Source organism: Delphinus delphis, chromosome 13 (genome assembly GCF_949987515.2).
Source record: "Delphinus delphis chromosome 13, mDelDel1.2, whole genome shotgun sequence".
In the NCBI taxonomy this organism is placed as follows: domain Eukaryota; kingdom Metazoa; phylum Chordata; class Mammalia; order Artiodactyla; family Delphinidae; genus Delphinus; species Delphinus delphis.
Window position 1 is genome coordinate 26,096,744 of NC_082695.1, and position 24,040 is coordinate 26,120,783.

Below are 24,040 nucleotides of genomic sequence, written 5' to 3' on the forward strand. Positions count from 1 at the left end.
AGAACTGAGCCTGGCCTGGGTTTCATGGGTGTCTTCAGAGACCAGCTGGCTAAGTCAAGGCTGTTTCAGGTACCAAGGAAAGGGTGCCCAGTATTGCCCCCGAACCTCTACTCACACGATCCCTCAGAGAGCCCTGTACAGTACACGGACACAGAGCTATATAGTGAGGGCTTTCTGCTCTCCACAGCCAAGGGCTTGGACTACAGGGCCTGAGCCCTTCGGGTGCTACAGCCAATCTGGGGAAACGGGCCTGGTACCCAGGGGAAGGGCCCCAGCCCCCAGCTGAGCCAGAGAGCAGCGCTTCTTTCTAGAATCCACTTTATTATGGCATCTGGCAGGGCTGGTGGACGCAGCTCAGATCAGATCCTCTCAAGGTGGATACTGAGGGAGAAAGAGGCTGAGGCCCTGCCGGGCGGCCCTCACTCAGGCCATGCTGCTGCTCAGCTGCATGGCAAAGTCCTGCACGTGCTCCTTCAGAGTCTGGCGGGCATCGGCCTGTGCCCGCTTTTCCCGTGCCCGCTCCTGCTGCAGCTTGGTCAGCCGCAGCCGCAGCCGCTGCTCCCGCCGCTTGCAGGCCTGCAGCTGGCGCTGGGCCTTGTCCAGGGCATCGAGTGCAGCCTCAGCCCGCCGCTTCCAGAGCAGGGCGCTGCCCACCTGGTAGCTGTGCTCATTCTGGATGTAGGCTCCAGCGGGCGGAGGGAGGCGCAGCATGTAGGCTGAGGGTGAGATGGGCCTCGGCTCCAGCGGAGACGGCTGTCGCTCTGGCTCCCGCTCAGGTGAAGGCTGGGTGCTGCAGCCTGCTTCATCTGCCTGGGCACCCAGGGGCCCCAGGAGGTCTGAGAAGGGGCTGCTGAGGCCAGGCTCCAGCCTCCCGGTGGGGGAGGCAGGCAAGGCGGCAGGTGCTGAGGCCTCTTCCACAGGAAAGCAGGTGATGTCAGCAGGTGGAGGTGGGCAAAATGGAGTTGTGGGCCCTCGGCCCTCAGAGCAGCTGGGGGGAAGAGAGAGAGACTGACAGGCCAGGCTCAGGGCTCGCCGACCCCATAATGGACCAGGTCATCTAACCCCCATCCCTGAACCCACTCCACGGGCTCAGAACCCGGTCCAGCAAGGCTGCTGTCAGGCACCCTAAAGCCCAGTCCCTCAGACCTGGGGTGCAGTGGGGCACCTCCCCCTCCCCTGCAGCACGTACCGCTTCCTGCATCGCCGGAGCCGGCTGACGTCAGGGGGGCTAGGGGGGTAACTGTGCCCCTTGGTCTTGGTTGTTCGACGCAACTTGGAAAAAGACTCAAATATCGTCGGAACTGCTCCGTCCTTCAGCCTGTGATACCCACTGCGAGGGAGAGCGGTCTGGATGAGGTGGAACAAATCCCTGCCGCCCCAGCCGACCCGCAGGGCATGGAGCCAGCAGGCCCTCCAGCACTCCAGCAAGCTGCTGGGTTAGCTCTGTGGGAGGTGGGCGGCACCCTGCCAACAATGAGTCTGGGGAATGCCAAGTTAAGGCCCCCACCAATCTCTTCCGTGCAAAACTCCTCAGAGTTAAAGAGTGTGGACAGGCTCCACCAGAACAGGGTAGCCCAGCCAAAAGAACTGATTCCGTTTGTGCACTTGTAGGGAGGGCTGGGGTTGCAGGGAGTGCGCTCTGGCACAGTGATCCCTAGGGGGGTGGGTCTCACTGCCCAGGTCTGTCGGGAGAGGAAGCTGAGGTTCCCAGCTGGAGAAACCAGGGCTGCTGCTCCGGGGACCTCCCCACCGGCCGGCTGCCACCCCACTGCCCAGGCCCTGCCCACTGCCAGCTGCCAGGAGGCTCACCTGATTCCCACCAGTTCAAAGCAGTTCTCCTCGAAGTGCTTGGAGCAGAAGTAGATGTACTCGGACGCCGGGTCCCACAGGCCCTGGCCGCTGGGGTCCAGCCGCTGGCAGTTGGCCAGCCACAAGCCGCGCCTTGGATTGTCCTTCTTGGGGAGCCTGCGGGGCCACAAGCCCGTGAGCCCGACGGGAAAGGCCGGCCCCGCTCATGCCGCCCCCAGACCTCGCGCTGACACTGCCTGCGCACAGACAAGGAAGCTGAGGCCTCCAGAAGAAAAGAGACTCGCTGAACATCATCACATAGGTGAGACTCGAAGCAGCTGGCCCGGGCGGGCGGACCGCCCCTCCTCCGCCACCCAGCCTCCCACTCAAGCCCCGCCCCGACCACAGAAGCGCGTGCGCAGTGGCTCCGCGAGGCGGCAGGACGGGCGCATGCGTAGGGGACCCTCCGCGCGCCGGCGCGCACGCGCGCTAACCTGTGGAAAGAGATGCCGCGGTTGCGCGTCTCGCGCGTGTCCCGTGTGCAGCAGCCGGCGGCGGAGCAGTGACGCGGCATCTGGGGAAGAGGCGGGAGCTCGGTCGCGGGCGGCCGTCGGGGCCCGGAGGGGCTTCGCGCCCCAGGCTGCCACCCCGCTGCAAGCGGCCCCCGAGTGGCGGGTCTTCCCCGGCTCGATCTCGCCCGAACCCCGTCCCAGCCTGTTCTCCAGACTCCCGCTTGCGGCACTCACGGTCTCGCCATTGCTGCGCCGCCGAAGTATCGCGAGGTTTGGCTCGCGGCGGAAGTCAATACCATAGAAACGCGGAAGTGCGCGGCGTTCGCCGAGAGGCGGGTCCCGGAAACTGCAGAGCGAGCCCGGGGAGTGGTCGCGGGGATCTCCCACGCCGCCCGGGTCGGGAAACGCCTACGACGGGAACGAACCCGGCGGTGCTGGCGCGCACGCTTCCTGCGGGAGAGGTTCCTCTTCTGGGCCGGGCGGGAGGTTCCGGGACAGTTCCTCCGGGGGTGGGGCGCGGGAGTGGGTTCGTGCGGGGCGGGGCAAACGCGGCTGGCCCGCGACTCCGACGACGAGAACCAGCCCACTTCCGGCCCCCGAGGAGCGCCTTGGCCGGCGCGAAGGACTCCAGTTGTTTAGGCGGAGAGCGCTTCCCGGTTCTCCGCCCCTCACTCTGAAGCCTTTTTCGGGGGGTAACGCGGCAGTTGACTGCTCTGTGTAGCGAGACACACGTACGGACCTGCTGCATCTTTTCTGTTCGGGAGGAACATAGTTTCCCTAGAAATTCACTTGGAAAAGGAAAGTATCTGGCGTGGGAATTTGGTCGAAGTGCAGCACAGGGCAGACTATGCTCAATACAGAAACTTTAATAGGTAAACACATCTGTAATGTGACAGTCGGGGGACAGGGGACCTATAGCCGCGCCCTCGCATTCAGTACTCTTCCCCTTCCTCGGCCTCTGCTTCCACCGAGTCCACGCCCACCTCTTCGTAATCTTTCTCCAGCGCTGCCAGGTCCTCCCGGGCCTCCGAGAACTCGCCCTCCTCCATGCCCTCCCCCACGTACCAGTGCACAAAGGCGCGCTTGGCGTACATGAGGTCGAACTTGTGGTCCAGGCGGGCCCAGGCCTCGGCGACGGCCGTGGTGTTGCTCAGCATGCACACGGCCCGCTGCACCTTGGCCAGGTCTCCCCCTGGGACCACCGTGGGGGGCTGGTAGTTGATGCCCACCTGCCAGAGAAGGGGAACATGGTGAAGTTTATTTATTTATTTAATTTATTTATTTTTCATGGTGAAGTTTATACTTCACCTCAGAAATTGTAGGTAGGTTGTTTTTTGTGGAGTTTTTTGCGGTACGCGGGCCTCTCACTGCTGTGGCCTCTCCCGTTGCGGAGCACAGGCTCCGGACGCGCAGGCTCAGCGGCCATGGCTCACGGGCCCAGCCGCTCCGCGGCATGTGGGATCTTCCCGGACCGGGGCACGAACCCGTGTCCCCTGCATCGGCAGGCGGACTCTCAACCACTGCGCCACCAGGGAAGCCCTGTAGGTTATTTTTAAAAACGGGGGCCGTGGACCCAGTTTAAATTATGCCCTGTAGGAATTGGTACTTTGTTTTGTACCAATATATGCCAACATCTAATATCCGTTGACTTCATATTTTCACTTTGTGAAGCGCCATCTGAAATGGCAAAACTGGAAACAAATGTCCTTTGTGGAAACTAGTTAAATTATCATACACTCCCTACAGTAGAACACTGTATGATCATAGAAAAGAATGAGAAATCTGTCCCGGCATATAAATATGTCCAAGGTATACTTGGTAAAAAGAAAAGCAACTTTAATTCGATTTATTCTTAAAAATACCTGTAGAGTATTAAACACCAGCTAGAGTCTTTGACAGCTCAGGGAATACCATGCTGGAGGAGGACAAACAACGGGGAGAGGGCTGATGCTGTGACCCCCTCCCTGCCCTAGTGAGCAGCTAGCAGTCAGCAGCAGCTGGACACAGCCAGTCTCCAGAAGAGCTGGGATGAGCAGGGGGAAGGGCACAGGGGGTTCTGACTTGATAGAGGGGTGCTCTCACACAGCGCTAAGGTCAGGCCAGCCAGCCCCTCCAAGTGGGAGTGCTGCCAGCTTCCGTTTCTCTTTGGCATGAGTGGAGTCTGTCACCTACCTTTAAAGAATGTTCTTTGCCCATGTCGCTGGCCCCTTTCTGTCAACGTCACCCGTATAACAAGAGGTGTAATGTGAATATGCACAGACTATCTCTTGAGGGACAAAGCTCTGGAAGGGGAAGAGGACTTCAGCTTTTCAGCCTTCTAAGTCATTTTAATATTTTGCCACATACACACATTTATAATGAAAAAACTAAACATAAACATGGGAAAGACTCCTTGATAATAGTGCACCCCTGAGGAAATGGTTATTAAAGAACGTATGGTGAAATCACACTCAGACTGACAAAAAGGAACTTAGAGCAATGAGAATTCAACGTGCTCCATCTGAGGGAGAACTATCCTCTGTGGGGACAGAAGCTGTGACTTCCTGTACCTCCCCACAAGACCGGCCTCCCCACTGGCTCACAGAGACTCAGCCAGGAGGGAAAGCCTGGGCAGAGGGCACATCACCCCCCCAAAGTGCCACCCAGCTGCGGCTGCCTTGGATGTCCTTGCCTTCCGAAGGTCATGGTGAGGTGACTGAAAGGAGGAGTCAAGAATGGAAGGTTTCAACCCCCACCTATAACCTCTGAGGTCTGCAAACCTCTTATGGAAGGTGTAATGAATATTTCCAGATTGGTGAAACCTGTTATAGACTTTACTCTTCTGTGAGTCACTTTGCATCTGTCGGTCTTACACCCTCGGAGATGGTCAGTGCCAGGGTGTCTTGAAGTGGGGCTGACAGAGGCCAGGTGGGTGCAACAACTTGTCTGTCGTCAGAGGCAAGCTCTGGACTTTCCAAATGGCAATAGGATGACACACATATTGCTTCTACTTCTCTTCATTTTCAATCTGCAATGACCCTGGAACGTGCAACTCCCCAAAACACCTCAGGAACTCATCAGGGCTCACGAGTGCGGGATCTAGCACTTTTTCTAATGTGGAAGATCAATTGTGAACAAGGACGTTTAATGAAGAAGAGGGGGCAGAGTTAAGGATCCCAGGCGTGGCGAGGCACTTAGCCTGGTGATCACAATAGGTCTAACATGTTACTTGGCTTCCAGATACAGGTTGCTTTTCTCTGGGTAGACGTTTCATCGTGACACTAAACACGGTTGAAGGAGCCACCTAATTATCAGTGTGATTTTGTGTGCGAGGCAGTGTTCCGAGTCTGGTTTGGAGTAACAGCAGTGAACCACCCTTGGCCCCACAGAAAACACTGCATAATGAATTTAAAATTCTGTCTGCAAAAACATAAATGTTACCTAAAATGCAGCGACAACTGGTGACTGAAGTAATGTGAAATCTAAAAACCATGATTTCTAATACAAAATGATACCATAGACCCTGACAGGCTTCTTGAGCAAGAGTGGGAAAATGTGGAGGACAGACATGCTGCAGTCAGACGTCCCTGAAAGCTCCCTCCATTGCTCGCTGCCCCTGAGGCTGTTAGATACTAAAAGCTGTTTCAGCCTCAGTCTCTAAACTGTAAGGTAGTAGTAGTAGTAGCCCATGAGTGTTACAGGTTGGTTGTAAGAAATAAGGGTACATAAAGTCCTTGCTAAAGATCAAGGCACCTAGCAAATTAATTACTAAACTTGTTCTCCCTGCAGTGCAGCTGCCCTGGAACAGGGTACCCTCCACAAAGGGGCAGCACCCCGTCCCAGGATCTGCCGCAGGCGGAAGGTAAACACGCGCTACCGCCCAGCCTACCTTGAACCCAGTCGGGCACCAGTCCACAAACTGGATGGTGCGCTTGGTCTTGATGGTGGCGATGGCCGCATTGACGTCTTTGGGGACCACGTCCCCCCTGTACAGCATGCAGCAGGCCATGTACTTGCCGTGGCGAGGGTCACACTTGACCATCTGGTTGGCCGGCTCGAAGCAGGCGTTGGTGATCTCGGCCACGGACAGCTGCTCATGGTAGGCCTTCTCGGCCGAGATGACTGGGGCGTACGTGGCCAGGGGGAAGTGGATGCGGGGGTAGGGCACCAGGTTGGTCTGGAACTCCGTCAGGTCCACGTTGAGGGCGCCGTCGAAGCGCAGGGAGGCCGTGATGGAGGACACGATCTGCCCGATCAGACGGTTAAGGTTGGTGTACGTGGGCCGCTCGATGTCCAGGTTGCGCCGGCAGATGTCATAGATGGCCTCGTTGTCCACCATGAAGGCACAGTCCGAGTGCTCCAGGGTCGTGTGCGTGGTCAGGATGGAGTTGTAGGGCTCCACCACAGCTGTAGACACCTGGGGGGCCGGGTAGATGGCGAACTCCAGCTTGGACTTCTTGCCGTAGTCCACCGAGAGCCGCTCCATGAGCAGAGACGCAAAGCCCGAGCCGGTGCCGCCCCCGAAGCTGTGGAAGATGAGGAAGCCCTGCAGGCCCGTGCACAGGTCCGCCTGCGGGAGAGCAGAGGCCGTGAGGCCACGCCCGCATGAGCCGTGCCACCACCCCCACGGGCCCCCACAGGCCCCGGTCACGGCACACTCTTCCTCTGCAGGTTCACTATACGGGTTCAACCCATCCACAGGGAACACGCATCACACCTAGCAGTTACAGACGTGGACGCACTGCGGCCACACCGGAAAGGAAGACCCTGCACTCATGGTTCTGCTGGGTTTTGCCAAAGTGATGTCCCGGGGAGATCCCGGGCCTCCCCTCCTGTCCAGGAGGCCTTCCCAGGGCCCTTCTCACCAGTTTGCGGATCCGGTCCAGGACCAGATCGACGATCTCCTTGCCGATGGTGTAATGGCCTCTGGCGTAGTTATTGGCCGCGTCCTCCTTCCCGGTGATCAGCTGCTCCGGGTGGAAGAGCTGCCTGTAGGTCCCCGTGCGCACTTCATCTGCAGAGAGGACAGCGTGCCCGAGACTCTAAGGACGGTCGCTGACTCACCGGGATGGCCAGGTCCGGGGAAACCTTCACTTCTACAGGCACGTGCTGTGCCTTGCAGGCCAGCAGCGTCAGCGTCTCACAGAAAAGGTCTCCGTGTGATACACATGCCTCATCTGCTGTTTATGGCTCCGGGAAGGTCCAGTCAACCCGAGGAACAAATGCCAGTGTGGCCAGTTCCCAAAGGCGAGGGAATGCTCACACCGCACAGGCGGTTCTGCGCGTGCATGTTTTGTTCACACCCACAGCTACACCCGGGGTGTTGCTGAAATGGCCCTGACATACTAGACATCAGCGTGACTTTTGCCGGGCGCCCTCTGTGGCCTGGGTCTCACGGGCTCCAAGGTGACATTCTGTTCTCTCCTGGGTGGCCGCCACTGAAAGGTGCTCTCTCCTGGCAGCTCCCCTTGGAAACTACCTCGGGCTTCTGATCTGGAGGAACCCAGCAAAGGTTCTGTGCTTCCCCTTCTAAGTCTAAGGGTACCTACCGACCACGGTGGGCTCCAGGTCCACGAACACGGCTCTGGGCACATGCTTGCCAGCCCCAGTCTCACTGAAGAACGTGTTGAACGAGTCATCCCCACCGCCGATGGTTTTGTCGCTTGGCATCTGGCCGTCGGGCTGAATTCCATGTTCAAGGCAGTAGAGCTCCCAGCAGGCATTGCCGATCTGGACCCCCGCCTGCCCCACGTGGATAGAGATGCACTCACGCTGGGAACCAGAATATACATGTGAGGCCCCTTGTCTTGAAGGCAGCCATTACTGTGTGGCAGGCAAAATATAATTAAATGTTTGTATGTGCTTCAGAGTGTCTGGGGCTTTCTCATTCCCTATTTTCTTTTCCAGGAGGCTTATGTGACCCTTTTATCCCTGTGAAAACTGGCTTGCCCTGAACCACTCTAGCTGATAGTGAATGCCAGAATTAGCCCCAGAACCTAAGTGTTTGCTACTATACAAAAATTCGGTTATTTAAAATTTTGCAAGCCGTATGTCAATAATAAACTCCATGTTATGGCTAGTCACAGTAATTCTCTGAAGAATATAGCAGTTTTTATTGTGTTCTGACCAAATGATAAGGTTAAGTGGTAATTGAGTTGGGAAAGGAAAAGTGGACTGGGACAGAGGCCACCATGGCCCAAGCATGGGTGGTCACTGTGTGTGTTTCATCTGCCCCTCTAAGTCTAGCCTCTGTTCTCTGTCCAGCTCTGTGCTCAAGGAGGCTGACCCATGTGGACTGTGCCCCCTGGCTTTTGGTTGCTTTAGCCAATGTCAGGCACCAGCAAGAGCTGGAGGTTAGAGGAAGGTGTGGTCGGGGTGCTTGACCCTGGCTCCCTCCCTGCCGGGCTGCCTTGGGTCGCTTGAGTTCCTGTACAAGGGCACAGAGTGTCAGCAGTCAGCGCTTGTCATAAACCTACCCTCTGAGCTTCTCATAAGCACTCCATCCCCTCACCTCTTCCAGCCTAGGAGTTAATGGCTCCCAGATGGCACAAGTGCTAGGATATTGCACTGTCCTTTGGTGGTTTCCTTAAACCCTGCGCGTATCTTTATAAATAGTATCTGCTTAAAGATTGTCCTGTGAGTATCTGTTTTGAATGTACCGTTTCTTTCCTGCCGGGAATTTAACTCTAGTCCCTAATCACATGTCTGATTTTAGACACATCATCCTTACAAATACACAGAGGTGATCACATGAAATTTGAGGTGTGCCACCCACACTAAATTCTGACTTACATACAGTCCTCAGAACTTGAAGTCCTGTTTTCTATTATACAAGCACCAAATCTCAGAGCAGGAGAGACCAGTTTGATGCAGCAATCCCCGAACATCATCCCAGAGGGAAGCATTCGGTTTGGGAAAGATCTCCAATGACAACGAAATCACTCCCCCAGAGGAGGACTCCATCGGCACCCCGGAAGTCCTTTGAAATCCACCCAACCGCACCATTTTCTGGTTTTTTTTTTTTTTTTTCCGTACGCGGGCCTCTCATTGCCGTGGCCTCTCCCGTTGCGGAGCACAGGCTCCAGACGCGCAGCCCCAGCGGCCACGGCCCACGGGCCCAGCCGCCCCGCTGCATGCGGGATCCTCCCGGACCGGGGCACAGACCTGCGTCCCCTGCATCGGCAGGCGGACTCTCAACCACTGCGCCAACAGGGAAGCCCAACCGCACCATTTTCAAATGCACACTATTCGCTTTGAATCCAGATCCACTGTATTTCACAGGATGCCTGTTGTGTCCTTCTACTCTCTCAGCCCCAGTGTGATCAGAGCCAGCTCTGTGATCCGAAGAAATACCCCAATGTCTTCATTTACAAAATGCGGCTGGGGAGCTCCGTGGTTTGTAAGGCCACGTCCATCTGACTGTCTAACAGTGAAAGGAATTGCAGTGCTCGGGGATGTCATTCCTCGCTGTCAACAGAAAGCGAGCGCACTGCCGACCTTGCCTGGATTGCTGAAGTTTGTTTATATTTCTGTACTCGGCTCTATTTCCCCTCTGAAAGTTCCTCCAGACCAAGTCCTGTGTCCCCTTCTCAGCAGATGACCTCCTTCCCCAGCACGGCCCCCCGCCACCCCCGGAGGCCGGCCCTGCCCGCTGTGCCCACTGTCCATGCACCGGGCAGCCCGACCACTGCAGCCTGGACTGCCCGCCTCCCCTAAGCCCAGAGACAACGTGCCGAGGCGAGCTGACTGCCGCGGCTCTCGGACTCGGACGTTGTTACTCGTGGGAACTGTGGCTCCACGGCCGAGAACGCCGCCTTCGCAGTTTCTCCTTTTCAGCCTCTGCTCTGGCCGCGCGATCGGGGAGCGGACGCCCACACGAGGCTCTTCGGGCATCCTTTCAGACCCGGCCCCCACCCATCTGCCCGGGACACGGCCTCCAGGCCTCCCGCCCGCCCGGCTGTACCATGGTGAGCACCACCACCGCACTCCGATCTCAACAGCTGCAGCCGCCCAACTGCTGCTGCCGCGCCGCGCGCTCCTAGGACGCGCGCCGCCAACGCCCATTGGTCTGGAGCACCATGGGGCGGGCCAAGGTCTGGAATCCCGCTCCCTATTGGTTAGGACGCGACACCCAGAGTGTGGAGCGTTCTGATTGGACGTGGATTTGGCGGGAAGGCTGCGGGGACGCCGAAGGATGAGCGCAGGTGGGTGTTCCCGCGAGATCTTGGCCTTCAGGTGGGAGTGGTGTTCGGTTTCCTGTTCTGTCTACGCCGGCTAGGCGGCTTCGAGGAGGCCTGACCGTGTCTAAGCAGCCGAACCTGGCTGTTGTCCGCTGGGGGGGGGGGGGGGGGCCGCCGCTGGGGGGGCCGCCGCAGGGAGCCCGCAGGGCGGGGCGGGGAGGGGAGGGAGGTGCCGGGCTGGGCAGCGCTCGGTGTCCTATCTTGAGGGCGCGGGCAGTCGCGTAACGACAGGCTGGAGTAAGGCAGAGTCTTCCGGGGAAGCAGGAGAGGGTCCCGCCGCCTCTGGTCCGGTCCCGCCGCCCCCGTGCTCAAACCGCGAGATTGTCTCACCGCTCTGGAGGCCTGAGGGTCGCTGTCCGGAGCGGCCCCGCGTGGGGCGGGGAGAACAGGCTTCAGGGGCGCTTATCCCGCGGTATCGGGGGCCTTTACCTTCAGTCACCTCCCGGCTCCGAACACAGTCTCAGGGCGTTAGGGCCTCGTCCTGGGGATGGGGGTGCCCTCCTTCAGGCCGTAGCGCGCGCAGCTGACTTGTAGCTTGTGCCACCCGCCATTTCTTAAGTACAATTAATTTTTCTGATTGTTAAAGTAACACACATTTATAGAGTAGAAAGTGTGGAACATGCAGAAAAACAGAAAGGAAATAAAATCTATAAAGCCACAACCTAGAGACAAACATTGTTAATACCAGGGTTGTTTTGTTTATTTTTCCTGCTAGTATATACATGTATACATTTGTTATCCATACAACTTGGGCCAAACAACATGATTTTATGTATTTATTTATTTACTAATAGCTTTCCTGAGATATAATCCACATATCAGACATCACCCATTTAAAGTGGTACACAATTCAATGGTTTTTTTGTATATTCACAGAGTCGTGCAACCACCACCACTATCAGTTTTAGAACATTTTTATCCCCCAAAGAAACCCATACCCTTTAGCTGTCAGTCCCCAGTTCCTCCCCTCTCCCAGCCCTAGGCAACCTATCATTTTCTTTCTGTCTCTGTATATTTGTCTATTCTGGACGTTTCATATGAATGAAGTACAGTATATGGTCTTTTATGATTAACTTCTTTCACTTAGGGTAATGTTTCCAAGGTTCATCCATGTTGTCACATGTGTCAGGACTTCATTACTTTTTCTCTCTTTTTTTTTTTTTTTTTTTTCAGGTGGCACCATGCGGCATGTAGGATTTTAGTTCCCCAACCAGGGATCGAACCTGGGCCCCCTACATTGGGAGCTTGGAGTCTTAACTACTGGACCGCCAGGGAAGTCCCTCATTCCTTTTTCTCTTAAACAACTTTATGAGCCACAGTTCATATACCATACCATTCACGTGTTTAAAGTATACAATTCAAATACTTTTAGTATGTCAATGGAGTTGTGCAACCATTACCTTAATCAATTTTAGAACACTTCCATCACCCCAGATTTCATCCCTTTTTATTGCCAAATAATACTCCATTGTATAGGTATACCACATTTTGTTTATCCACTCATCAGTTGGTGGGTATTTGCATTTTGTGAATATTATGAGCAATGCTGCTATGAACATCTGTGTTCAGATGGTTCAGATGTTTTGTGTGTTTTCATTTCTCTAGAAGTGGAATTGCTGGGTCATATGGTCAACTCCATGTTTAACCTTTTGAGGAGCTGCCAGACAAACCATGTGATTTTTTTATCCTGATTTTCTCACTTAACATCAATCATGTGCATTTTCACAAACTGTTAAATGTTCTTCGAACACTTGACTTTTAATGTTTACAGAATTCCAAATTGTAGTAAACCAATCCCCTGTTATTGGGCATTTAGATTATTTTCAATTTTCATATCATAAACAGCATTTGCATGTGCATCTTTGGGCATCCGGTTTTCCATGCATCTCTGGTGATTTCTGTGGAGCAGATTAGTCAGAACTTTGGATCGCAGGACAGGCAATTTTAAGGCTCTTGATGCATGATGATGAATTGCCTTCCAAAAAAGCTGTGTCCATTTGCCTTCTCCCAAGTTGACTTTGAGAATGCCAGTTGCAGACCACCTTATATTTTAATTGTGTCCAAAGGTCTCCAGGGCAGGGTCTTGTTTGGGCATCTTTGACCCCATGCCCAGCTCAGTGTGCAACATATAATACAAGTTCGTGTTACACGAATGAGTGAGAGCAAAGGAAGGCCCCGATTAGTACCAGTGTCTGAGTCACTATGAAGGCCGGCTCTGTAGGACTTGCCACCCAGTTGACTTGGGGACTTGGTGCAGACTCATGTGTTGAAAGGCATCTCAAAGTTGAAGTGGCCAATGGGAGAGATGAAGAAACCATACAACATAGTCATTGAGACGGTCTGAAGATGGGCAGGAATTCTTTTTTGTACTCCACTCTGTGGGCAGCTTTATGTAAAGCCCTGGAAGAATGACCTTCACTGAGCTGGTGAGGTCATCAAACTCTCTGTTCACATGGATATCCTGAGGAGAAACCCATTACAAGGCTGTGCGTTATCACTTTCTGAGAACTTGAATGTTTTACTTATGTACCCAAGGTATCAAAGAAGCTTATTAGGGCATTAGTTGTCCCAAGCCTGAAGGATTGAAGCTGTAAACACATCTCTGGAAAGGCTTTGACTCAGGCCTGGGTTGAAAAAAATCAGAGGTAGAATAAGCAGTGATTTGTGACTAGACTCTTTTCATAATTTGTATTTGGGGATTCTCTCCTTAATGTTTAACCACCTTAGAAAAGAGTGACATTTTTTCTATATTAAAAAGGCAAAATCGAGTGAAAAGGGGTTCTCACCTCCTGTGCAGTTCCCCAAGTGAATCTTCCAGCACCTGCAGCCAGTACTGGACAGGGAGAGGGGCCACCTTGCAAGAGCTGAACCTGCAAATCCAAACATTGGTGAGCAGTGAGCGTTGTGCCCCCTAAGCCACCTATTCTCTCTCGGCCAATGAAGAACCCAGGCGGGTCTGAGGTGAGACCACCGTGATACCCCACACGGGGGTGGGAGGCAAGTCCGAGTGGCGGCATGACCCAGGTTGAACTTGGATGTGGCCACACCATGTATCTGCCCTGGGCACTCTTTCTCTAATCCCCACTTTTTTTCCTCTAAAATGGGGAAAATTATACCTCCTAGGGCTGTTGGGAGGATCGGAGATGAGTTTTATGAGAAGTTCTTACAGAAAAATCCAGCAGCTCTAGGGCAGACAGTGGATTAGCCTGGACAGACCTGAGAACACCAAAGCAGCCTTCACTTCGCATGGGATTCCTGGACACCTGAGAAACACACACACAGGTGAGAGACGATGAGCCCAGGGAGGCGGGAGGGGTCCCTCATCTTTGTTGATGTGGCTCTGGGCGGCCCCACTCCCTCAGCTCAGAAGGCACCTCCCTCAGACATGATGCCCTTGGTGAGACTGGAGTCAGGGAAGAAAGGAAGGGAGTGGACACTGACTGAGCCTCCACCCTTCACCCACTCTGTGCTGGGAGCCAAAGACATAGACACACAAGACACACCCCGCCCTTAAAGAGCTCACCGGTACAGCGAGGAGAGGAAAGGAAACATAAAAGTATAATGTGAAGAGTGCCATGAGACCGGGTGCACCAACCCTCCCTGGGAGGTAAAGGGTGGGCAGGGGATAAAACCCCTGAGCTGAGCTTTACAGGTGTGGTGGGTGGAGCTGGGCATTTCAGTAAGAAGAGCTTCAGGATCAAAGCAGGGCTGAGAAATTGCACTGTGTGGTAGGAGAATTGCAAGCAGCTTGGGCTGAGAATGATGTGCCTCAAGGTGGGGGGTGGGGGGTCTGCTGGCAGAGCCCAGAGCCCACATGCTGTGAATGACACGCTAAGCTTGGATTTGTCCAGAGGGGAGTGCCCAACAGATTTAAAGCAGGGGCATGTTTCTGGTGTAGAAAGATCACCTGGAAGCAGGTGGGAAGGAAGGGCCAAGACAGTGAACAGGAGGAGGTGAGAAGGAGAAGCAGGCAGCCCCGTCCCCCCCACCTCCCCACACTGTTCTTCAGAAGGTGAGATGGAGGGAAGATGTGGAAAGGGAGGGTTCAGCACTGGACCCCAGGCAGGTCTGTGCCGAGCCCCCAGCTTCTGACTCAGTGGGAAGGAACCCCCACCTAGAGGCAGCCCTTCAGGGGGACGACACGTTCAGGTTCGACTCCCAGAATCCAACGTGCCTATTCCCATCTGGGGGATGGTCCAGCAGGTGGCTGGAAATGGGGACCCAGAGCTTAGAGAGAGGTCTGGGTTTCAGCCGGAGCTAGGAGAGGAGTGAGCCTCAGGCTGGGGAAGGGGGTGCTGCTGGGGGCTCCTGTGCCAGCTGAGGGCCATGCAGGGCTGGATGCCCCCAGAGCTGCTGGTACAGTGGTCTTTGTGGGCCTACTCCTCCCTCCCTTCTCTGTTCTCTGCTCTCAGTGATCAACCACACACTCCCCACTGGAGACAGAATACCTGGATGGCCCCTGGGTTCCAGCAAGGCCAGGGGAAGAGCAGGGTAAGGTGAGGGGAAGCCAGGTGGCCCTGGCCATCTTCAGCAGAGCACAACTCCAGTGGGCTGAGGGGGAGGGGCAGCTGAGAGGGAAGGATGGAGGGGGAGGAGTCTGAAGGAGTTCTTGGGTCAAGCCAGAGATGGGTGAGTGAATGATAAGGGGAAGAAGTGGTCACATGAGGAAGCCAGGGGGCCCCCTACCCCACCTGGGCTCTGGGACCCATGTACCCACTGCCACTGGGGTGAGGAGATGTAGTGGGGGAAGGGTCTGTGTGGACAGGCACAGGCAGGTCTGTGCTGGGGCCTTCCCCATCAGGCTAGCACTCACAGCAGGAATCCTCAGTGTCTGGTTGACCTGCAGGCCCAGGCTCAGGGCTCCCACTGCAGAGATGCGGTTGTTGCTGCAACAGAAAGGCATGTGCATGGTACTGCCTTGCAAACAACTGTGCAGAGCCAGGTTGCCCCCAGGGTCTTGGCTGGAGCTGCTGGTGCAGCCCCCAGGTCCAGCTTCATGAACACGCCAGGGGCCCTAGGCAGGTCAGTGTGTAAAAGCTTCATCAGAGGCTTCGGTGTTCAAGATTGCCCAGCAAACACACCTAGAGTGTTATTCCCCCCACCTCCTGCACCAGCTGCTGCTCCCTGGCCCTCAGCACTCAGCAGGTGCTCCCACGCATCCTGCCCCAGCTGGCACCCCATTCCTATCCCCATGACAGCCACCCAGCTCCCTCCCCACCTCTTCCTACTCCTGATGGGCACAAACTCCAGGCCTCAGCACTGCTCCCGGCCACTCTGTCTCCACAGTCAGCCCCATGTCCCTCTAACTTAGACCCCAGCTTGACCTTGAATTTCAGCATCTCTCCTCTGACCATGGCTCCTTCCATAAGGAGGAAAAGTGGGCAGGATGGAGCACATGTCCCTGCCAATGGCAGGCAGGCCCAGCTCATTCTGGCAGCCCTGGTGTGAGACTCAGCCGCAGTAGCCCATGACCTGTCTGGCCTCTTCCGTTCCCTCTGGGCTGTGGCTCCCGCTCTGGTTTTCCCAAGAGGCCTGGGACCCTGCCAGGGCCTGGAGGAGCAGCCCACCCATGGCAGGCCCCCTCAGCAGCCGTGTGCTGGGCAGAGAAGACCACTCCTCCTGAAATGGAGGAAAACTCGTGTGGAGCACACACCCCACCCACCCCCGCACCAGGCTCTGCTGAAGATGCCTTACGCGTTTGCACTTCCCAGCCCCTGGCCTCGCAGTACACGTTATGAGTCCCAATTACAAAGGAGGAACTTGAGTGAGAAGGATGGAGCTGGGCTGTGGCTGCGGCCCCACCATGAGTGCGTGTGGCAGGTTTGGGCACGAAGTGGTAAACAGCAGCAAGATGAGCCCCAGTCCCTGTGTGGCCGTGGGCTTGGAGGCAGGGGCGGGGCACCCCGTGCTCTCACCTCATGTAGACCTTCTCCAACATGTTGTTGGTCTTGAGCCCTCCCCCAGCACGGAGGCTCCCGGATCCCCACAGCCATTATACAAGATGTCCAAGACCTTCGGGAAGATGTTTGACGGACGCAAAGCAGCAACCCCATGGGACCACATGTGAAGGTGGAGGAAGCCAGTCCCCAGCCTCTGAGCCCAGGAGGCCCGAGGAGCAAAGAGCGTGGACAGAGAGCAGAAGACCACAGAGGTTCCAGAAGAGAGCCCTGGGGCTTGGACGATGGTGACTGGCAGAGTGGAAAGACCAGAAGCAAGCACAGAGGGTGGGTGTGGATGCGAATGAGCCTCAGGACTGGGCCATCTTCCTTGGGCAGCAGGCCCCAGAGACACAGTGATCAAGCTCCCCCCGCCCCGAGTGGGGACCTCTCAAGGGCAGGGCCCCCAAAGCACAGTGCAGCCCAGGGCCCAGAGGGCACCCCAGTGAAGGGCTATTGGATGAAACATACCCAGGGAAATGTGATGGGGAGGAGGGTGGGAGCTCGTGGGTGCCCTGGGGACACAAAGCCTGATCTGTCACCTTGTGGGGCAGGACCCCAGGTCAGCCCTGTCAGAGGGCAAGGCAGTGGCTGCTGTTCCCTGAGGAGGATCCCACAGAGGCAGCCGCCACCAGAAGCATCACAGGCGCCTGTGCTGCCCACTTCCAAGGCCTACGAACCACAAGACCCAAGGGAGCAGGCAGGGTGTTTGAGAGTGTGTGCTGGGATCCCAGGGCGCAAGGCTGTCATCTCAGGGAAGCATCTGCATCTGCCCAGCGGTGAGCATGTGTCACTGGACTGCATAGTGTCCCCACCAGCCGCCTGTATGTGATGTCTCAGAAGGTGTGCGACATTCAGCTGTGGACACCTCACTTAGTGACATGAGAGTGGGCACAGGGAGACCACATGTTGTCGTCCTTAAGTAGAGCCAGGAAAATGAAAATCACCTGAAAAAACATTCTTTGAGGGCTTCCCTGGTGGCGCAGTGGTTGAGAGTCTGCCTGCCGATGCAGGGGACACGGGTTCGTGCCCTGGTCCGGGAGGATCCCACATGCCGTGGAGCGGCTGGGCCCGTGAGCCATGGCCGCTGGGCCTGCGTGTCCGGAGCCTGTGCTCCGCAACAGGAAAGGCCAGAGCAGGGAGAGGCCGCGTACCGCAAAACAAAACAAAACAAAACACATTCTCTGAGCTCTGCTGAAAAGATCCAAGACTCATTTCTGAAGAGCTGCAAAAGATGGGGGGCTGGCGTCTGGGAGACCTGACCCCAAAGGACAGGCCGGAGGGGCTTACTGGGCGAGACCTCATACCTCTAGTCCCCTGGCGAAGGCTATAGTTCCTGGGCCTCGCAGGTGATTCCAGCTTATGTTAAGCTCAGTGAGTCCTGTTTTCTGCCAGGGCTGGTCCAAGCATCTCCCCTTCAGAAACACCAAGACAGACTTTTTATTCACTCTGTTCATTCCTTCAAAAAGTGATACCAATGCCCGCTGTGGGCTGGGGTCTCTGCTGCGCACCAGCGTCAGGGCGTTGAACCCCACGTGGGCCTGCCCTGCCCTCAAGGAATTCACATTTATTGGAGAAGCTATAAATATAAGTTAATGGGATGTTAGCTACTACAGACCGCAACAGGGAGGTGTGGGGACAGAGTGGGGGCCAACCCTGCCTAGGGGGTCAAGAAAGCAGAGAGAACCTTGAAGATTGAGGGACACACTGTGCACGTGGGCAGGCACCGTGGAGAGTGGATCTGGGGAGGAGCGGATGTGCTTGTGGAAATGCACACTGGCCTGGCGCTGGGCTGGCCAGGCAAGCCAGTGGAGGAAGGTGGGAGTGACGGGCACTCGAGAGATGCGTTAAGAAGTGAGAAGGTGGGTGGGAGGGGGCGGAGACAAGAGGCCAGGGGACCAGTTGGATGGCTTGTGCCACTGTCTACACAAGAGGTGACAGGGCCAGCACAGCTGTGGCAGTGAGGAGGCAGTGGTGTAGAAAAGGAAAGAGCAGGGCTGGGTGGGTAATAAAGCTGAGAGATATTTTACACATAAAATGGGCAGAAGTCCTACCCACCCACCCTGCTTTCCACTCTGTCAACACTTAGCTGGTCTGACCTGGTCCCAGTTCTCAGCCTCCAGCTGCCCCCTGTGTGGACCTGCTGATCCCTTTCTTCACCTGGATAAGAGCTCCTCATCCTCACCCAGGAAGCCTTGCCTGTTCCGCCAGGCTGGGCCGGGCCACTGTGGACCCCATGTCCACTGTGCTTCCATCCTTCCAGGCTCTGGCTGTTAGACCTCTCTGCCTGGCCCGTCTCTCCCACACACCTGGGAGCCTCTCGAGGGATCTGAATCTGAGCCCTGTCCATGGTGCCGGCACCCAGCACAGGCTGGTTTGAAGAAATGCCCAGAGCAGAGGGCTCAGCCGCCAGTTCCACATAAGTGTTAGCACCTAGGAGAGCTCCCTGCAGGACAGTGAGGACTCCCTGGGCTGCCTCCCAGGGAACCTCCCAGAGAAGGGGGCTCACACCCTGCATCCAGCCCTGGATATGACACCCGCAGGTTCTCAGACATGTACATTGCTCTTCCTCAGACACTCCAGGGCTGGGAGAGGAGGGCGGTGGTCCGCCACTGCTGAAGAGCTGGAGGGTGAGAAAGTTCTATACGCATGAATCGGCCTCCTGTAGTTCCAATGCTTGTTCTTCATGACCCCTGCAGCCAACCCATGAGGTAGGTGCCACCCTTGCCTTGGGTCAGGTGGGGAGACTGAGACCCCTAAGGGAGTCTGTCCCACCCACAGATCTCCACTTGGGGAAACAGCCCATCCCTGCTGTGCAGCCTTTGTGGGGCCTTGCCTTCCAGCCCCTCCATCCTCACTGCCTCTCCTGTGCTAACGCTCTGAAAGTCTTAAATGAGCCTCTCTTTTTTTTTTTTTGAACTAATGTTTTTATAGTTACCTTTTTTTTTTTTTTTTTTTTTGTGGCTGTGTTGGGTCTTCGTTGCTTCATGCAGACTTTCTGTAGTTGTGGCGAGTGGGGGCTACTCTTCCTTGCAGTGCGCAGGCTTCTCATTGCGGTGGCTTCTCTTGTTGCAGAGCACGGGCTCTAGGCACGTGGGCTTCAGTAGTTGTGGCAAGTGGGCTCAGTAGTTGTGGCTCACAGGCTCTAGAGCACAGGCTCAGTAGTTGTGGCACACGGGCTTAGTTGCTCCGCGGCACGTGGGATCTTCCTGGACCAGGGCTCAAACCCATGTCCCCTGCATTGGCATGCGGATTCTTAACCACTGAACCACCAGGGAGAGTTTCTCTTTTTTTTTTTTTGCAGTACGCAGGCCTCTCACTGCTGTGGCCTCTCCCATCGCGGAGCACAGGCTCCAGACGTGCAGGCTCAGCGGCCATGGCTCACAGGCCCAGCCGCTCCGCGGCATGTGGGATCTTCCCGGACCGGGGCATGAACCCATGTCTCCTGCATTGGCAGGCGGACTCTCAACCACTGCGCCACCAGGGAAGCCTGAGAGTTTCTCTTTTAATTTCACTGATTTCACAACAGTTTTCTTAGAAGGCAGACTGTCTCTCTGGCGGTTAAACTCTAGGGCTGATTCGCCCAAGCCAAGGCTGGCGCCACCCCCACTCACACTAAGCAGTCAGAACAGTGATCCCCGAACTTTCTGGATCAGACAAATCTCCTGGGGCTCCTGTTAAAATGCAGATGCACCCACATCTCCCCCAAGAGGATACAGAGGTTCAGGAGGCCCAGGGCCACGGAATCTGTATTCCTAACCCAGGGTCCCAGGTGATTCTTAAAATCAATTGGGGTGGTTGAGGACAGGCAGGTAGAACTGCATGTTCCTGGCAAAGCAGCCAGCCCATGCAAAGGCCCTGGGGCATGAACAAAAGTGGTAAGATCAAGGAATCCCACTGATGTCTTCCACAGCACTCGGAATGAAATCCTCATGCCTTTTGCCATGATTTGTAGTTCTGCGGCCCTGCTGTCTCTCCATCCCACAGCTGGACCCTCTCTCCTGGCATAGTAGCCCAGTCACACTGGTGTCTGTGTGCCTGGGAAATAGTTCCTCATCTTGAAATACTCTCCCTCTGGTCTTGCCATGTCTGATTCCTCCCCCATTGCACATTTCAGCTTAAACATCTCCTCCTTACAGAGTCCTCCCGAGTGGTCAGCTCTCTAAAGCGGGGAGGGGCTCCACATTCGTCTCTAGAATCAAGCCCTGTTTGTTTCTTTTGTAACACAATAATTATGGAGAGTTATCTTGTTAATGTGTGTTCCTTGAGGGCAGGGACTTAGTATACTTCATGGCTGGATCCCTAGTGGCTGTCAGCACCCAGCATATGCAGTGGTGGGCAGTAAGACATTCGGGGAATGGGCCGAGAGTTCTGTACGGGGATGGGGGGGGAGCAGGATCCACAGCATGGATGCTCAGAGTGGTCCTGCCTACTCCACCCACCCTGCCCCAGGAAGATGGTCATGAGTGCCACCATGGTCTCCCTGGCCAGTGGCCGGATGTTACCTGCTTGGTCATTCAGCTGGTTATAGCTCAGGTCCAGGGGTTTCAGGCCTGTGTGGGCCAGCAGGAGTTCAGCAAGGTACTGGGCCACCTGCTCCTCCAGGCCATTCCCTGCCAGCTGTGCCTTCTGCACAGCCGGGTTCACCGCCAGGGCGGCACAGACAGCCCAGGATCCCACCGCTCCCAGCTGGTTCTCCAACAGGTCCACATCTGGGGGCCAGCATCACTCCTTAGTGGTGGGATCCAAAGCCAGGCATCACCCTCCTCCCTCCCGCACACCTTCCAGGCCTGACACAGCAGGAGGGGCCTTGCAGTCAGACTGTCCAGGGGTGGATGGTGAGTCTGCCACCCATCAGCTGGGTCCCCTCCGGCCCCAGGCAGCTTCCCAGACCTCAACCCCCACTCCATGTCTCCACGAGTTTTGTCAAGAGGCTAAAACCACCTACTTTGTGGGGCTGTGGAGGACGTCTGCGATGTAGATGCAGCCAGCCCGCTGATGATTTGTGTGTGGCATAACACAGCCCACCCACAGAAGCCCCCACTGCCACATTTCCGGGGACTGGCAGTGACAGCCCAGGTGGCTGTGTGTGGAGCTCATATGTGAGCAGACACTCCGCTGAGCATATGTTTCCCACATACCCAAGGTCTAAGTGGCATTGTTGGGCCCACTTCACAGATTGGAAACTGAGGCTCAGCAAGGTTGGCTCCTTGCCCAGGGTCACCCTGCCGCAGAGGCGGCATTTGAATCCAGCCCTGACAAACTCCAGCACCCTGCCTCCCGCACTGCCCGGCCCCTGACCCTCTGTGCCGCACTCTCCCACCTGCCTTCAGGCACTGGGAGGATGACGTATGCAGGGGTGCTGGCTAGCAGAAGAGGGTAGAGGAGGGGCCCAGCGCTGGGTGCACCACAGAGGGTCTAACTCCACACCACCCTCCCCACCCTGTGATGAGGCTCTGCCCCCAGCAACACCGGCAGGTCGGGGGGTGACAAGGCCCGGTGTGGGGGTAGCCTGCCCCCCTGTCCCAGGCACGGCACCTACCACAGATACTGCTTTTGCGCAGAGCACCTGCCAGGGCCTCTGTGCCGGCCCCACAGAGCCCACTGTCCTGAAGTTCCAGCCGCTTGATGTAGGGATTGGAGGTCAACACAGAAGCCAGAGCCTGGGCAGCCTGGGGCAGAGAGGGGCCTGAGCCCTTCCCAGAGCTGAGGGCCCCAGATAGCTAGCCAGTACCCAGGCTCTGTTTGCAGGGCTCAGCCCACTCAGTGCCCTCCAGCTGGAAGGACCTCCCCTTTCCACAGGCCCAGGGACACCTGCTTCTCCTTCTAGGCTCCACCCAGGAGCTTCGCTGACTCTCCAGCAAGTTATGGGCTGCTTGCAGGCTCCCTAGCCCTTGTACTGAACTTTGTCATAGCCCCGATCCCACCTGTCACCCATTGTGGGGGATGGGACATGCCTGGTACAGAGCAAGGCCGGGGAGTGTGTGGATGGGCTCAGGAAGGGACCACACCCATGGCTGCTGCTCCCAGGTCCTTGCCCTCCAAGCCTGGCCCCAGGATCCCTCCAGGGGTAGCTGGGGCCCCAGGCCACAGTGCTGCAGGTTGAGCTCTGGGGTGCTCCCTTGGCGCAGAAAGCAGGAAGCAGGCACGACGCTGTGGGCCCAGCAAGACCTCAGGTAGAGGGTGTCCTTGCCCAGTTCTCCAAGCTTATGGGTGCCTGATAGGAGACAGGGATAGATGTGGACCCCTCCCCTGCCTCCATCACTACGCAGCCTTGTTTTCCTCCTAGAGGCATTTCCTCCTGCCAGTAGGGACTGTTGCCCCCACATACAGACAAGGACATTGAGGCTCAGAGAATGCAAATCCTTTCCCCAAAGTCATGCAGCTTGTAGCAGCTGATCCTGGCCCTACCCTGCCTGTCTGACACCAAAGTGCATGCTGTGTCTTCCGCTGGATTGCAGACCACATACGCTTTATGAACATTTTATGGGGAAGGAAGCTGAAGCAATTCTAAGTTCTATACATCCATTACTTTAGTTTCTCCTGAGGGTTGGGAAAACCCAGCCCTGATCCCATGTCAGGGTGGGACAGCCCTTCTTAGACTGTTTGGCAGGATTTTTGCATCTTAACATCATTCTGGAAGCCTGTTCTAATCATGGAACTCCTGATGCCTCCAGGAACATTGCGGAGATGGCACAGGGCTGGAGCGGCCGCCGGCTGCCCCGAAGGTGTCCACGGAGGGATGCGCTCCTGCTGGACAGGGTCGCCTGCCTACTTGGCCCCAGCCTGCCCCCCGACCCGTAGGCACCTTCTTTCTCCTGGTCGGAGTTCGAATCCGCGTCCGAACCCTTCTGGGCCTCCGGGACCCCTGCAGGACGCCCAGCGGCCGCCGCCGCCCCTTCCTCCAGCTCTTCCTTCTCTCCAGGCCCCTCGCAGGGACCCCTCATGGTTACTTCCACTCTGCACTCGCGGACACCGAGGCCGGGACTGCGAGGGCTGCATCGGGAGCGCGGCCAGGGGATGTGGGCGGACCCTCCGGTGCATCGACCTATCGGATGCGATGCATGGCGAACAGGCGCCCGCTGCAGCCAATAGAGAGCCTCCCGGGCGGCAGTTGCCCAGGCGACCCCGAGTTGTTGGTTGCTGCGGACAACGCTGCGGCCCCGGGCTGACCTTGACCCGCTCGCAGCCGGGACCGATTGGCGCGTGGCGGGCTTGTCTTCCCGTCGCCCTAGGCGGCTCCAGCATCGCCCCCTTTCCACTCCAGAGACTGGGGGTGGGGCAGCTCCTCGGGGGCGTCACAGAGGAGGCTGGGGGACCTTACAGGGCCTGGCCACCTCCTCTCTGGAGCCAGGGTCTCGCTCCCATTCTGTGGGTCCCAGCTCTCACACGCTTTAGCGTCGCATATGTTGCTCCCTCCACCGAGAACATTCCTCCCCAATGCTGCTTGTTGAACTTAAGATCTGCAAGTGTCAGTTCAGAGGTTGCTTCTTCCGCAAGCTTTCCTTGTCTTCCTCTGGGCTCCTGCTGGCCCATGCCGCCCTCTCACAATACCTATCCCACCTGTCATCACCCCAAGGAGGTG

General features: G+C 56.5%; 3 protein-coding genes and 1 long non-coding RNA gene across 4 annotated transcripts; 1 reads left to right on the forward strand and 3 right to left on the reverse strand.

Annotated features, from left to right (window-relative positions):
• Nucleotides 1-284: 284 nt before the first annotated feature.
• On the reverse strand, nucleotides 285-2,594 carry THAP7 (THAP domain containing 7). Its single transcript, XM_060028516.2, has 5 exons — nucleotides 2,535-2,594; nucleotides 2,283-2,362; nucleotides 1,810-1,965; nucleotides 1,190-1,330; nucleotides 285-988 (listed from the first exon to the last, which is right to left on the reverse strand). The coding sequence occupies exons 2-5, from the start codon at nucleotides 2,360-2,362 to the stop codon at nucleotides 424-426; spliced, it is 942 nt and encodes a 313-aa protein (XP_059884499.1). The 5' UTR covers nucleotides 2,535-2,594; the 3' UTR covers nucleotides 285-423.
• Nucleotides 2,595-2,819: 225 nt separating this feature from the next.
• Nucleotides 2,820-8,779, reverse strand: LOC132436074 (tubulin alpha-3 chain-like). Its single transcript, XM_060028514.2, has 4 exons — nucleotides 7,829-8,779; nucleotides 7,145-7,293; nucleotides 6,169-6,849; nucleotides 2,820-3,529 (listed from the first exon to the last, which is right to left on the reverse strand). The coding sequence occupies exons 1-4, from the start codon at nucleotides 7,947-7,949 to the stop codon at nucleotides 3,233-3,235; spliced, it is 1,248 nt and encodes a 415-aa protein (XP_059884497.1). The 5' UTR covers nucleotides 7,950-8,779; the 3' UTR covers nucleotides 2,820-3,232.
• A 2,897-nt stretch (nucleotides 8,780-11,676) lies between these two features.
• LRRC74B (leucine rich repeat containing 74B) lies at nucleotides 11,677-23,420 on the reverse strand. The gene is given in 12 exon segments (XM_060028515.1): nucleotides 11,677-12,905; nucleotides 12,908-12,980; nucleotides 13,687-13,782; nucleotides 15,333-15,405; nucleotides 16,435-16,474; nucleotides 16,477-16,548; nucleotides 17,762-17,838; nucleotides 17,840-17,870; nucleotides 20,961-21,167; nucleotides 21,998-22,134; nucleotides 22,537-22,672; nucleotides 23,264-23,420. Coding segments are annotated over 12 exon segments (1,140 nt in total). The 5' UTR covers nucleotides 23,403-23,420; the 3' UTR covers nucleotides 11,677-12,846.
• Nucleotides 13,708-23,396, forward strand: LOC132436077 (uncharacterized). Its single transcript, XR_009521708.1, has 3 exons — nucleotides 13,708-13,801; nucleotides 19,030-19,166; nucleotides 23,133-23,396. It is a non-coding gene; the product is annotated as an uncharacterized lncRNA (long non-coding RNA).
• Nucleotides 23,421-24,040: the final 620 nt, after the last annotated feature.

What these genes read in the sequence shown, in the direction of transcription:
- THAP7 (XM_060028516.2), bottom strand. Translation starts at nt 2,362, where the DNA reads ATGCCGCGTCACTGCTCCGCCGCCGGCTGCTGCACACGGGACACGCGC. An exon ending in CGCGGCATCTCTTTCCACAG is followed by an intron (nt 1,966 to 2,282) that starts GTTAGCGCGCGT and finishes GTGGCCCCGCAG; the next exon opens with GCTCCCCAAGAAGGACAATC. An exon ending in CTCCGGCGATGCAGGAAGCG is followed by an intron (nt 989 to 1,189) that starts GTACGTGCTGCA and finishes TCTTCCCCCCAG; the next exon opens with CTGCTCTGAGGGCCGAGGGC.
- LOC132436074 (XM_060028514.2), bottom strand. Translation starts at nt 7,949, where the DNA reads ATGCCAAGCGACAAAACCATCGGCGGTGGGGATGACTCGTTCAACACG. An exon ending in CCTGGAGCCCACCGTGGTCG is followed by an intron (nt 7,294 to 7,828) that starts GTAGGTACCCTT and finishes TCCTCTCTGCAG; the next exon opens with ATGAAGTGCGCACGGGGACC. An exon ending in TGGACCGGATCCGCAAACTG is followed by an intron (nt 6,850 to 7,144) that starts GTGAGAAGGGCC and finishes GCTCTCCCGCAG; the next exon opens with GCGGACCTGTGCACGGGCCT.